Below are 13,226 nucleotides of genomic sequence, written 5' to 3' on the forward strand. Positions count from 1 at the left end.
TCTCCCCGTGTCTGCGTGGGTTTCCTCCGGGTGCTCCGGTTTCCTCCCACAGTCCAAAAGATGTGCGGGTCAGGTGAATTGGCCATGCTAAATTGCCCATAGTGTTAGGTTAAAGGGGTAAATGTAGGGGTATGGGTGGGTTGCGCTTCGGCGGGTCGGTGTGGACTTGTTGGGCCGAAGGGCCTGTTTCCACACTGTAAATAATCTAATCTAATCTAATTCCTGAAGAAGGGCTCATGCCCGAAACATCGATTCTCCTGCTCCTTGGATGCTGCCTGACCTGCTGCACTTTTCCAGCAACACATTTTCAGGTCTGATCTCCAGCATCTGCAGTCCTCACTTTCTCCTCAAGCTTACCTTACAAATTTACCATTTCAGTGGAGCTGTCAGAGTAGCTGTCTGTGATGCTGGACCTATTATAGATTGCTGCAACTGACTGGTGTGAAGAAACTGTAACTATCCTGTACTACATGGGAATTGTGGGCAGTGGCTCAATGGTGAGCACTGCTGCATTACGGTGGGTTCAATTCAACCATTAAGTGACTGTCTGTGTAGAGTTTGCACATTCTCCCTGTGTCTAGGTAAATTTCCTCCAGGTGCTCAGGTCTCCTCACTCAGTCAAAAGATTAGGTGGATTGATTATGGTAAATTGCCCATAGTGTCCAGGGATGTGCAGGCTGAGTGGATTGGTCATGGTAAATTGCCCATTGTGTCCAGGTATATGCAGGCTGGGTGGATTGGTCATGGCTAAATGCGAGGTTACTGTGGTAGGGTAGCTGGGCCTACTTGGGATGCTGTTTGGAGGGTTGGTGCAGACTCAATGGCTGAATGGCCTCTTTCTGCACTGTCAGGTTCTACGATTTTATGCAGTATTTCAGGAATGCTCTGCATTTCTGTTGTATCCATGCTCACAATCACTTATCAGAAATGTGAAGATCTAACTGTAAAGAAGTAGAATCAGAATGGTAATCTACGTTTGGCTCTCCTTGGAAAGTCTTGCCCATAATGTCTTCATCTTGATTAAAAGCTGTGGATTAGAATTGTCTCCAGGGGATGATTAGAGTAGGATAAAAGTTTGGCACAACATCAAGGGCTGAAGTGCCTGTACTGTACTGTACTGTTCTATGTTCTGTGGGACCTGGCAGTGACCACAGCTCGAGCCAAACTACATATCAATTGTGATGCATTGATTTAATTTGTAGTGCCACCCACCTCTGGTATATCCCTGTTTCTAACCCGCTGCTGTCCCCAAGTATTCCACTTCAGTTGTGACATTGCAGAGTCTGAGCCAGCGATTAAGAAATGGCGGAGATGTGTAGTGGTTCCAGTTTTCAGTAAATGGCCTGGATTTGTGTGGAGTTAAAAAGTGTGGTACTGGAAAAGTAAAGCAGGTCAGGCAGCATTCGAGGAGCAGGAGAGTTGATGTTTTGGGCATAGAGGTGTTTTTGCTGGAGAGGATAAGGATGCAAGTATCCAACTTCCAAGCAGCGCTCCAGATCAGGCTATTCCTAGTGCCGGGCTGACCATCCTACACTTCTTTTATATCCTTCTGTCACATCATTGCAGTACTGAGGGATTGTCAGAAATTCTATTATTTGCCTGAGAAAATTTTATGGTGTTATTTCCAAAATTTCTCCTGCAAACACTGCCACAATAAAAACTCCAGAAGAAATGATCTTTCTATTTCTAAACATAGTTCATAGCTTCTCTAAAAAGAAAAACAAGGAGACATAGAAAATAGGAGCAGGAGTAGGCCATTCGACCCTTTGAGCCTGCTCTGCCATCCTATCTGATCATGGCTGATCATCAAACTCAATCCTCTGATCCTGCTTTCTCCCCAGATCCTTTGATCTCTTTTGCCCTAAGAGCTATATCTAACTCCTTTTTGAGAACATTAAATGTTTTTGGCCTCAACCACTTCCTGTGGCAGAGAATTCCACAGATTCACTGCTCTCTGGTGAAGACATTTCTCCTCATCTTAGTGTTGAATGGCCAACCCCCATATCCTTATACCCACTGTATGGAGTCCTTACTTTGTTTACCTAATCTAAGATGAATAAAAAATATTATTATTTTGGAGAATGAATGCAGCTCATTATTTCTGTGTTAAAAGAAGAGGATATGAAGAAAACTAAAATGGAGGCTGGAAGAGAAAGCATCACTATATAAAGAGAGATTAAGTAGACCTTAGTTGTTTTCTCTGGTGAAGAGGAAACGGAACAGGGATATGATTTCGATATATAACATGATGAGGGGCATAGATAGGGTCGATCCCTCCCCTTGGTAGAGGGATCAAGGAGCATAGATTTAAGGCAAAGAGTAGGAGGTTTGGAGGAGATGTGAGGAAAAATGAAGGGTAATGGAAATCTGGAATTCGCTGTTGGTAAGGGTGGTAATGATAGATCATAATCTTTAATCTTTAATCTCATAATCTTTAAATACATGCAGCATGTAGGCTGCAGTGGTTAAAGAAGCCATCTCAATACCAACATCTCAACAGCAACTAGGGATGAGCACCAAATGCTGGCCAGCCAACGATGCTCTCATCTCAAGAGTAAATAAAAAACATATATAGATGCTAAGACATTGAAGGCTATAGGCCAAGTAATGAAAAATAAGATTAGAATAGTATTCTCTTTCTGTCCGATGGACTTCTACAACTCTAACTGAGTCAGAGGTAACTCTTGCATAGGGCTTGCTGACCTTGGAGTTCATAACTTCTTTCAGAGACACTTGTTGGAAAGTTGTTCTCAAATAATCCTTTGTAGCATTCATGCAGATTTATGGCTCAAGTTAATCAGTCTTTGTCATTGGTTGATAAGTCATTATAGCAGTGACTTCTAATGCCAGGCAGCCTCAGATGTTTCATGCCACATTAGCCAATCAGCCGGTATGCATACTTCAGGATTTTCTTTGAAGGTGTTTAACTTGTGCGGTTTGAGTTTTGACTTGTCCCCCTTTTCATACAAACCAATGAGGCCCATTGTTTGGTTAGCATTTGTTAACAAGAACATGTAGGTAAATCCCTTTCCCCACTCTTGCTGCATTAATGTATGCCTAATAAATATAATTCAGAGCTAATGCAAATGTAAATTCAGCAGTACAAAATTATCTGATGATAGGTAAAATATACCATATACAGGAAAAAAAGTTCAGCACTCTTTGGAGTACAAATGGTAGTTTCAGGGAAGCGTCTACCTTCAATCTAACTAACTTTCCACTTGCTGCAGCCATTCCCTCATTATCATACATACTATTTGAATTGCCACAATCAGAATTTACCATTATCTGGTCTACAGGTAAATGATTTACCATGCGAATTTTATTGGTACAGGAGCTGGCAAGACTTACACAATGCTGGGGATGGACTGTAAACCTGGAATCTATGTCCAAACTCTCAATGATCTTTTCAAGGCCATCGAAGCTACAAGTGAAAACATGGATTATAACGTTTCCATGTCGTACTTGGAGGTAAATCCAAAGTTACTTAAGCAGAAACTTGGGGGACCCTACTGTTATTGTCATTCGGTAATCCACACTACCAGGTTTGGAACAGTATCAGAAAAAGCAGGCACTCGTGAACCAGTGAATATTAGCATAGTACCTGCATTTATACTGAGTAGTTCCTAGACTGTGGTCATTATTTTCCTGCTGGAATCTGTGAACACTGAATGTTTACGGGATTAGATTGACAGTCAGGTATACCACACTATTTTGGATTATGCATGACTACAGTAATCGTAATTTGATAGTACAAACCTTGAATATTATTGATAAAAGACATTTTGTTGAAGCTTTTCATCTTACATTCAACAAGACAATTCACAAGAAATTCCAAAGTAACGGGGAACCAACATTTATATTTCATGAGAGGAGAGTGTTAATTGATTGGCAACTGAAATCTGACCAGTACAGACCAGTTGCAATGGACAGTGCATCAGTTAATGGTGACTGACAGTTAACTGCCAAGTTTTGATTACATTTTAAACAAGACAAGTTGACTCTGACCTATCACAGCATTGCCCTGAGAAATGAACCGGAGAATGACTGTCAGCTATTTTGTTTCATTGTAACAGGTGCTGTGTGTGTACATGTTCATTTTGTTTGTAAAAAAGGGCACTGTGTATTGATAGATGTAGCTTCCAGTGGATGCAAGTGATGTCAAACTGTGAACCCGATTATAAATCCTAAATTGTTGTCAGCATAATTATTTCCAAACTGTCTGCTATGATCTGTCATCACAGAGGCATTGAAATTCATATAACACATTATAATTTATGTGATAGACAAGATGTCTTTTTGATTTGATAGCAACATTCTGTTAGTGGTAAACACCACACAGTACCTCATGCTATACTAGCAAGGTACCTGAGAGCACCAATGAACTATACTCCAGCATCAGGAAGTGCTTTTCGTAAACACAGAGAGAAAGTTACAAAGAGGAGAAAAATATCTGAAAAAAGAAAGAAAGGAAAGAAGAAATATTTTTTCAATGCTATTATTAACAGTCTTTTTGAATAATATCAGTGAAAAGCAGGTAATAGATAGCATTATTCCTAAGAACATTATAAGAGAAAAGTAACAGGTGGCTTATCATCACCTTTGGCTTAAAGACTTGACAACAATGAGATGGTTTGGAAGGCAGACATAATTGTGGAGGTTAATGCTGTAGTGATTGTAACAAGGTCAGCCAGGTGGATATGAGTTCCTGATTGAGGCTGCTAGTTTGGTCCAGTCAGGGAGGCCTGGCTGACGGATGAGAACAGGAGTGTCAGACATCCGGTTCACTCTGAGAGCTTACTCTAAGGGAGTTAGATCAGTGTCACAGACTCTCCATATGTAAATAAAGGATGACTCGGTGATGGAGTAATGGCCTCAGTGGAGTTCTTACAAACATAATATCCCATTACACACAGGAAAATCCCTGAAATGTGAAGTGAAGAAACATAATTTTACATCATTGGTTGGAAAGTGAATGGTGAATGCCCTGCTTGTGTTTGACAGATTAGATCTTTAATGTTCACTTGAACAGGGTGGAGATAAAATCTCACTAAAAGACATTCTCTTCAAACTGCACTGATTAATTATCGCTCAGCATACATCATGCTTAAAACATGCAGCTTGGCATCAGTGGGTTATGGAAGGCTTTCTGTTTGGCAATGTACAGATGAGTTTGAATGGAAATAGAAGCAAAAAGGAACATTTCCTAAAAGAACTGTAATTTTGAGCACTATTTGTGCCCATATCACGGTTATCAAACTCTTCATCTGTGTGTTTAGCCTATCACGAGTGTTATTAATATTGACAGCAGAGATCACATATGTTCAGGACATGAAAACCAAAAAAGAAATTTATGGATTTTATGTGTGTGAAACATTTGGTTCACTCTTTTCAATTCAATATATTATTCACAGCTAGCTGAATGCATAAATCTGACAAAGGAATGTTTAGTTTCAAAATTTGTAATTTTAGATAGGTTATTCCTGCTTTGATGTTTTGATGGTAAGTATAGGAATGTTATGGTGTGTGGGTGAGGGGAGCAAGGTCTGTTCCCTACCCAGTATCTGTAAGCACATAGTTTCAAACCTGACTGATTTCCCTTTTGCTTAATCTGATACTGAGACCAACTGAAGATCTTCAGCTGTGATCTGACTCAGCCAACTCTGGGTGTCCAGCCTAAAATGATCTAGCTTATTGATGCCTCCAATCTGAGGCAATCGTGGATCTCCAGGATAAAGATTCAAAGCTAATCCATCTTCTCTTCTCAAAATGCTGCTTGTTGTAGAAGAATGGAGAACAATGGTATGATGTTAAAATGGTTAACAAGAGGGAAAGCCAATTGGCAATTAATGTACATTTCAATGTAACTGAAAATACATTTTCCTCACTTCTTTTTCTTTTCAGATATACAATGAGATGATCCGTGATCTCTTGAACCCTGCCTCAGGATTTCTGGATTTGCGAGAAGATTCCAAAGGGGGAATCCAGATAGCTGGAATCACGGAATTCTCAACTTGTAATGCAATGGAGGTACTGACCAAAATTAATAACATTAACTCCAACATTAATAGGGATTTTAATGTAGCTAAGGATCTCGTCAAGCGATTCACAGGAGAATTAACAATTACAGGATGACATTGAGTCACGTGAGAAGATATTGAGGCAGCTGAGCTGAAGGATTTGCTAAAGAGCTAGGTCTTAAGGAGGATGTTAAAGAAGGAAATTGAGGTTTAGCTGGAGAGGTTTAGAGAGAAGCAATTTGAATCAAGACATTTATAAGGCCAGAGTTGTAGGAGTGGAGGTATCACAAAGTATCATGGGTTTATGGAAAGTTACAAAGCCAGGGAGGAGTGAGGACATAGAGGTGTTTCATAATAAAGCATGAGAATTTTAAAATGGGGTGTAGCTGGACTGAGAGCGAGTGTAATTCAGTGAGTGAATGAGATGTGGTGTGAGTTTTTGCTGAGCTTAGTTTATGTGGGAGAAGGATATAGAAGACAGATGCTTCTATATCCAGCTGCTTGGTGACTCTGTGAGATTCAGACTCCCCCTATCTTTGTCCCCACTGATACCCTTGCACTGTTTGGCTATTCAGTCCTGTCCACTTTGTGATTGGTCAATGTTTTTATTCTTAGTGATTCTCTCTCAGTCTCTTGCAATGCTATCTAGAATGCCTGGCTTAGCCTCATGTGATGCCCAGGTATCCGCTCACTGGCTTTATCATCCCCTTCAGAAGACAATTATACAAGGTTGGAGACCAGGTGTTGGAAAATGGGATTAGAATAATTGGGTGGTTTTGACCAGCACAGTCTTGATGCTTGGAAGGGTATTTCTCTGTGCTTAAAAAAATGTCTGATCAGCAGAGTGCTGACTCATGTCTGGAGATAATAAATATATGGGTCAAGTCCAACATTGAAAGTGATGAAGTGGGATTGTCAAAGGCGACACAGTCAGATGCAGTACAGTCAGAGGCTGTGCAATTGGGTGACACAGTCAGAGGCAGTGCAATCAGGGGTGACACAGTCAGAGGCAGTACAGTCAGAGCGTGGCAGAGTCATAGGTAGCATGACCATCTTGATGACAAATCCAACTCAAAATTATGAGTAGTCAGTTCAGCTTTAGGCAGTGGCCAGGAAAAGGATTGGAAGTGGTGACTAGGAAAATGTAGCTCATAGTAGGCAACAACAGCTTTGATCTTCTCAACATTTACCTGGCAGAAAGTTTAGCTCATCGGGAACTGAACAGTGTGAGAAGTGAGAGGCAGTGACAGCATCATAAGAGGTGGGATAAACATAAATTTGGGAATGGGCTGTGGAGAATTAAGTAATATCATCAAGCTTCTGGTTTAGAGAAGATGAAACTGGATGGAATATTTGTCCTTCATATCTTGTCAATTCTAAGGCACACAGCACCTGTGATGTTGTTACAGGCTTAAACCTACTGAAGGTGACAAAATTAGCTCCTTATATATGTCAAAGTCGAAACTACAGATTGTACCTCAAGGACATTCTAAATGGGCTTTAATATTCTCTCTCCATGATGGTTAGTGTCCCAGTAGTAATGGTGAGTTCAGATTATACAGAGCCAGTATTTTTCTAAGCTGAAGCTTGTTCTGTTACATAGTGTGTCTTGAACTGCTGAAACCAGAAGTTCCCAAACTCTTGATGGAGGTCGCAGAGGTCATGATTGGGGTCGTGAGTGGGACAGTCATTGAGCATAAAGTGCTCTTTAACTTCAGAGAACACATCTGGCACTCAGTTTGAGTGACCCCAGGATGTTTGTGCACTAATTTGGGAAAGTTAGAGGCACTACAGATTCAGCCTGTTCTTGGAACAACTGGCAGGTCATACGGCTGAGCTGGGAAGGTGGATGACAGGTTCAAACTTGACTCATGAAAGAAAGAACTGCAGATGCTGGAAATCTGCAATACAAACAGAAATTGCTGGAGAAACTTTGCAGGTCTGTGGACAAAAATCAGAAATAATGTTTTAAGTCCAGTGACTCTTTTTCAGAACTGACAGCATCAAGGAAATATTGGTATTTATCATGTCAGTAGGAGGAGGGATGGGGGTAAAAGGAGTGAGCGGATATGTGGAGACGAGGCCCAGAGAGACAGAGGAGAAAAGTTAGGCAGGCAAAGAGATGGTTGATAATAGGCCAGGGAAGAACAAAAGCCAGATGGGTGATAATGGGCAAGTGGGTGAAAATGGGGTGGCTGTGCTGTGCCATGACAAGACCTGGGCGGTGGGGCTGAAGGCTGAAGGCTGCAGGGTCCCCAGTCGGAAAATGAGATGCTGTTCTTCCACTTTGCAGCGAGCATCATTAGAGCACTGCAGCAAACCTGAGACAGAGTTGGCCAGAAAAGACGGTGGTGTGTTGAAGTGGCAGACAACCAGAGCATGGAGTCATTTTTACTTCCACAGACATCATTATTTTCATTTATGCTCCTACTGTTTGGCAAAGTGGTTTCCTAAACTCCTTTCCAAAGCTAATTCCCCATGGACCATGCCCTTTCCTCCCCTCCCCTTCACTCTGTCTCTATCCTTTCTCTTAACCCCACATCTTGTTGAATGTTTATGATCATCTCTTCCACTTTCTGATGCTGAATGTTTTGTACTCAACAAAGGTCTTAGTTTTGCATAGCCACCTCAGTGAATTTCAGGCACATGATATTGAACGTTTCTTTTGTCTCCTTCACCTCTGTGCCCACTTCTTTGGACAAGAATCCTCTCCCAGAACCACAGATCTCTTTGCCCACCTCCAGCACTCTCCCTCCACTTGGACCCCTCCCTCTGAACTTTTACCTGCACTTGGCCTATTCATTGAGAACTTTTAATGATATATTGATTGCCTTAATTTCTGTGTTTCCCTCCCTATTCTAACCTATCTTCCTTGGAATTGACTGCATGCTGTCAGATTCAGCCCTCACTTTATAATCAAGCCTGCTGATAAAGATGGTGCTGTTATTAGCTAAAGTATCTGGAATTAAGATTAAACCATCTGGTTTATTAACATTGTTCAGGGAAGGAAAAGTGCCATCTTTACCTGATCTGGCCTACCTGTATCCCCAGATCCACGGCATTGTAGTTGACTATCAATTGTCCTCTGAAATCTTCACTTCCAGCCTCAGACAACTGTTTGCGTGGAGTTTGCACATTCTCCCCGTGTCTAAATGGGTTTCCTCTGGGTGCTCCAGTTTCCTCCCACAGTCCAAAGATGTGCAGGTTAGGTGAATTAGCCATGCAAAATTGCCGATAGTGTTCAGGGATGTGTAGGCTAGGTGTATTAGTAAGGGGAAATGTAGAGCAATAGGGTAGGGGAATGGGTCTGGGTGGGATACTCTTTGGAAGGTCAGTGTGGACTTGTTGGATCAATGGGCCTGTTTCTACAGTGTAGGGATTCTGGGATTCTATGATTCTATGATTTTATGAAATAATCTAGCAAGCCACTCAGTTGTATCAATCGCTACAAAGTCTCAACAAAGATATGAATCTGGATGGACCACCTGACATTGACCTAGGCACTGGAAATGGCAACAGCAGAAACAGTCCTATCAACCTTGCAAATTCTTCCTCATGAACATCTGGGGGGTATTGCCAAAATTGAGAGAGGTGTATCACACACTAGTCAAGCAACAGCCTGACATAGTCATACTCATGGAATCATACCTTCTGCATGGTGACCCAGATACCACCATCACCATCCCTGGATATGTCGTGTCCCACCCAGCAGAGGTGGCTGCTCAGTGGTATACAGTCTGGAGTGAGTTGCCCTGGGAGACCTTAACCTTGATTCCAGACCCCATAAATACTCATGACTTCAGGTTCAGCATGGGCAAAGAAATCTCCCTTGCTGATTCCCACATACCATCCTCTCTCGATTGATCCTCCTCCAAGTTGAACAACGTTTGGAACAAGCATTGAGGGTAGCAACGGCACAAACTGTATTCTGAGTGCAGAAATTCAATGTTCACGACCAAGAGTGGCTTAGCTGCAGCAGTAGTGATCAAGCTGGTCAGGTCCTAAAGGACATAGGTGCTAGACTAGATGTGCAGCAGGTGATGAGGGAACTAACAATAGGGAAAAACATACTTGATTTCATCCTTATCAATCGGCCAGCTACAGATACATGTGTCCATGACAGTATGGTAAGAGTGACCACAACACCGTCCTTGAGGAGATGCAGTGCAGCCTTCACGCTGAGAATACCCTCCGTGTCTGTGGCATTATCACCATGCTAAACGGGACAGGCTTCGAAAAATCTAGCAACTCAATACTGGGTATCCATGATATCCTACATGCCGTCAACAGCAACAGAATTGTACTCCAGCAGAATCTGCAAACTCATGGTCCCCGTGTTCCCCCTCTCAACCATTACTCTCAAACCAAGGGATCAAATCTGGTTTAATGGAAAGTGCAGAAGGGCATGCCAGGAGCAGCACTAAAAATACCTAGAAATGAGGTATCAACCTTATGAAGCTACCAAACAGGACTACTTGCATGCCAAACAACATAAGCAGCAAGTGATAGACAGAGCTAAGTGATCCCACAACCAACGGATCATATCTCAACTCTGCATCCTGCAACATCTAGTCATAAATTATGGTGAATAATTTAACTCACTAAAGGAAGAGGCTCAACAAACATCTGCATCCTCAATGATGGAAGAGCCTAGTACAAAAGCATTTGCAGCAATCTTCAGCCAGGAGTGCTGAATGGATGATCCATCTTGGCCTCCTAAAGGTGGACCCAGCATCAGAGATGCCAGTCTCCAATCAATTCCATTCACTCCACATGATACCAAGAAACATTTGGAAGTGCTGGGCTACTGTAAACACTGTGGACTCTGATAACATTCCAGCAATTGGACTAAAGACTTGTGCACCAGCACCTGCTGCTCCCCTAGCCAAGCTCTTCCAGTACAGTTACATCACTGGCATCTACCTGACAATGTAGAAAATTACCCAGGTATATCCTGTACATAAAAAGCAGGACAAATCCACCCCGCCAATTACTGCCCTATCAGTGTACTCTCGATCATCAGTAAAGTGATGGAAGGTGTCATCATAAGTGCTATCCAGCAGCATCTGCTCAGCAATAACCTGGTCAGTAAAGCCTAGCTTGGATTCCACCAGGGCCATTCAGCTCCTGACCTCATTACAGCCTTGGTTCAAACATGGACCAAAGAGCTGAGTTCCAGAGATGAGGTCAAAGTGATACCCTTGACATTAAGGCTGCATTTGACCAAGTATGGTGCCAAGGAGCCAAAGCAATGGGTATCGGGGGAAAACTCATCACTCGTTAGGGCACACAGAAATATGGTTGTGTTGGTGGAAGTCAGCCATCTCAGCTGCAGAACATCTCTGTAGGAGTTCCTCGGTATAGTGTCCGAGGACCAACCATCTTCAGCTGCTTCATTAATGACCTTCCCTCTGTCATAAAGTCAGATGTGGGTATGTTCACTATTGATTGCACAATTCAGCACCATTAATAACTCCTCAAATACTAAAGCAGTTCATGTTCAAATGCAACAAGACCTGGATAATATCCAGGCTTGGGTTGACAATTGACAACATTCATGTGACACAAATGCCGGGCTACAACCATCACCCATAAGAGAGAATCTAACCACAGCCCATTGATATTTGATGGTGCTACCATCACTGAATTCCCCCACTATCATTATCATAGAGAGTTACCATCGACCAGAAACTCAACTAGACTCACTGGCTAAAAGAGCAGATCAGAAGCTAGGAATTCCGCTGCAAGTAACTCACCTCCTAACTTCTGAGAGCTTGTATCTACAAGGTACAAGTCAGAAGTGGTGATGGAATACCCCCCACTTGCCTGAATGAATGCAGCTCTAACAACCATCCAGGACAAAGCAATCCACTTGATTGGCACTACATCCACAAGAATCCACTTCTTCCACCACCGATGTTCAGGAGCGGCAGTATGTACTATCTACAAGATGCACTGCAGATTCTCAAGATTCTCACCAAAGATTCTCAAGTCAGAATTTTCCAATTCCACAACCACTTCCATTTAGAAGATCAAGAGCAGCAGATATATGGGAACACCACCACTTTCAAGTTCCCCTCCAAGCCACTCACCATCCTGACTTGGAAATGTATCACTGTTCCTTAACTGTTCCTGGGTCAAAATCCTGGAACTTCCTTCCTAAGGGCATTGTGGATCTACCTATAGCACATGAACTGCAATAGTTCAAGAAGGTAGCTCACCACCACTTTTTAAGAAGAATTAGGGATAAGCAATAAATGCTATACAGGCAGTGACACCCATTTCCCACAAGAGAATAAAGAAGTCAACTGTATAAATGATGCTTGCAATGAGTGTCAGGGTCACTGTTTCAAAACATGCAACAGCTCTCCAGCAAACCCATGTCAACATTTCTATCACAGGCCTACTGCAGTGCTCCAGTGAGGCTCAGCACAAGTTAAGGGAATAGCATGTCACTTTCTACTTGGAGAACTTGCAACCCCTGCAAGACTCAAAATCGAGTTCATTACACATAGACATAGACATAGGAGAGAAATGGATGTAATGCATGGAATAAAAGGCAGTTCAGTGGTTCCTGTTCACAGGGCTGCTGAGATGATTGTTATGATTCTTGTGCTGATTAGAATGTCGCCTTTTGAACGTCATTCTCCAAAAGCTTTGAGTGGCTTGCGAGAGGCATAGGGTGGTTAGTTCATTTATAAAAGGTCTCCAACTCATCAATTAAAAGTCACTACTTAACGTAACTGCAGAAGGAAAGATAAACTCGTTCTCTTTTGGCTTTAAGTGGCTTTTACTGTAACCGTTTGCCTGAAAAACAGTCGCGATAGTGCTTCAACATTCGGGGAAGCTGATTGAATCTCATTTTGGGAGATGGCTCAGTACTGGTCAAGGTGGCAAAAATGTTCTTTATCTTAATAATTTTCCTGATTATAAGCTTGGAAATGCTTTGTTTCTTCGACAAGATTAATCATCAACATCATCAGAGTAAACTTTCACAATTTTCCAACATCACACAAGTGTTTTTCTGAGGCATCTAAATCAACTAAAAATGTAAAATTGCATACAAGATTTTTGGATATGATTTTCTAGTTCATTTTAAGTGTATCCATCAAAAAAAAAGAATTTGATTCATAACATGTGTCTTGGGGATAGTATTTCACCAGCAAATATATGCATCACCATCACTGACTTCTTTCTAGAACATAG

General features: G+C 42.0%; 1 protein-coding gene across 1 annotated transcript in view; it reads left to right on the forward strand.

The window, feature by feature from the left end:
* si:dkey-26i13.8 (kinesin-like protein KIF19) overlaps positions 1 to 13,226 on the forward strand; it is a 207,935-nt gene that overhangs the window by 102,432 nt on the left and 92,277 nt on the right. The window contains exons 5-6 of the mRNA XM_043711105.1: positions 3,335 to 3,471; positions 5,905 to 6,030. Of these exons, the coding sequence (XP_043567040.1) occupies positions 3,335 to 3,471; positions 5,905 to 6,030 (263 nt within the window). The remainder of the gene's footprint in view (positions 1 to 3,334; positions 3,472 to 5,904; positions 6,031 to 13,226) is intronic.

This window comes from Chiloscyllium plagiosum, chromosome 21 (assembly GCF_004010195.1).
Source record: "Chiloscyllium plagiosum isolate BGI_BamShark_2017 chromosome 21, ASM401019v2, whole genome shotgun sequence".
NCBI classification, from domain to species: domain Eukaryota; kingdom Metazoa; phylum Chordata; class Chondrichthyes; order Orectolobiformes; family Hemiscylliidae; genus Chiloscyllium; species Chiloscyllium plagiosum.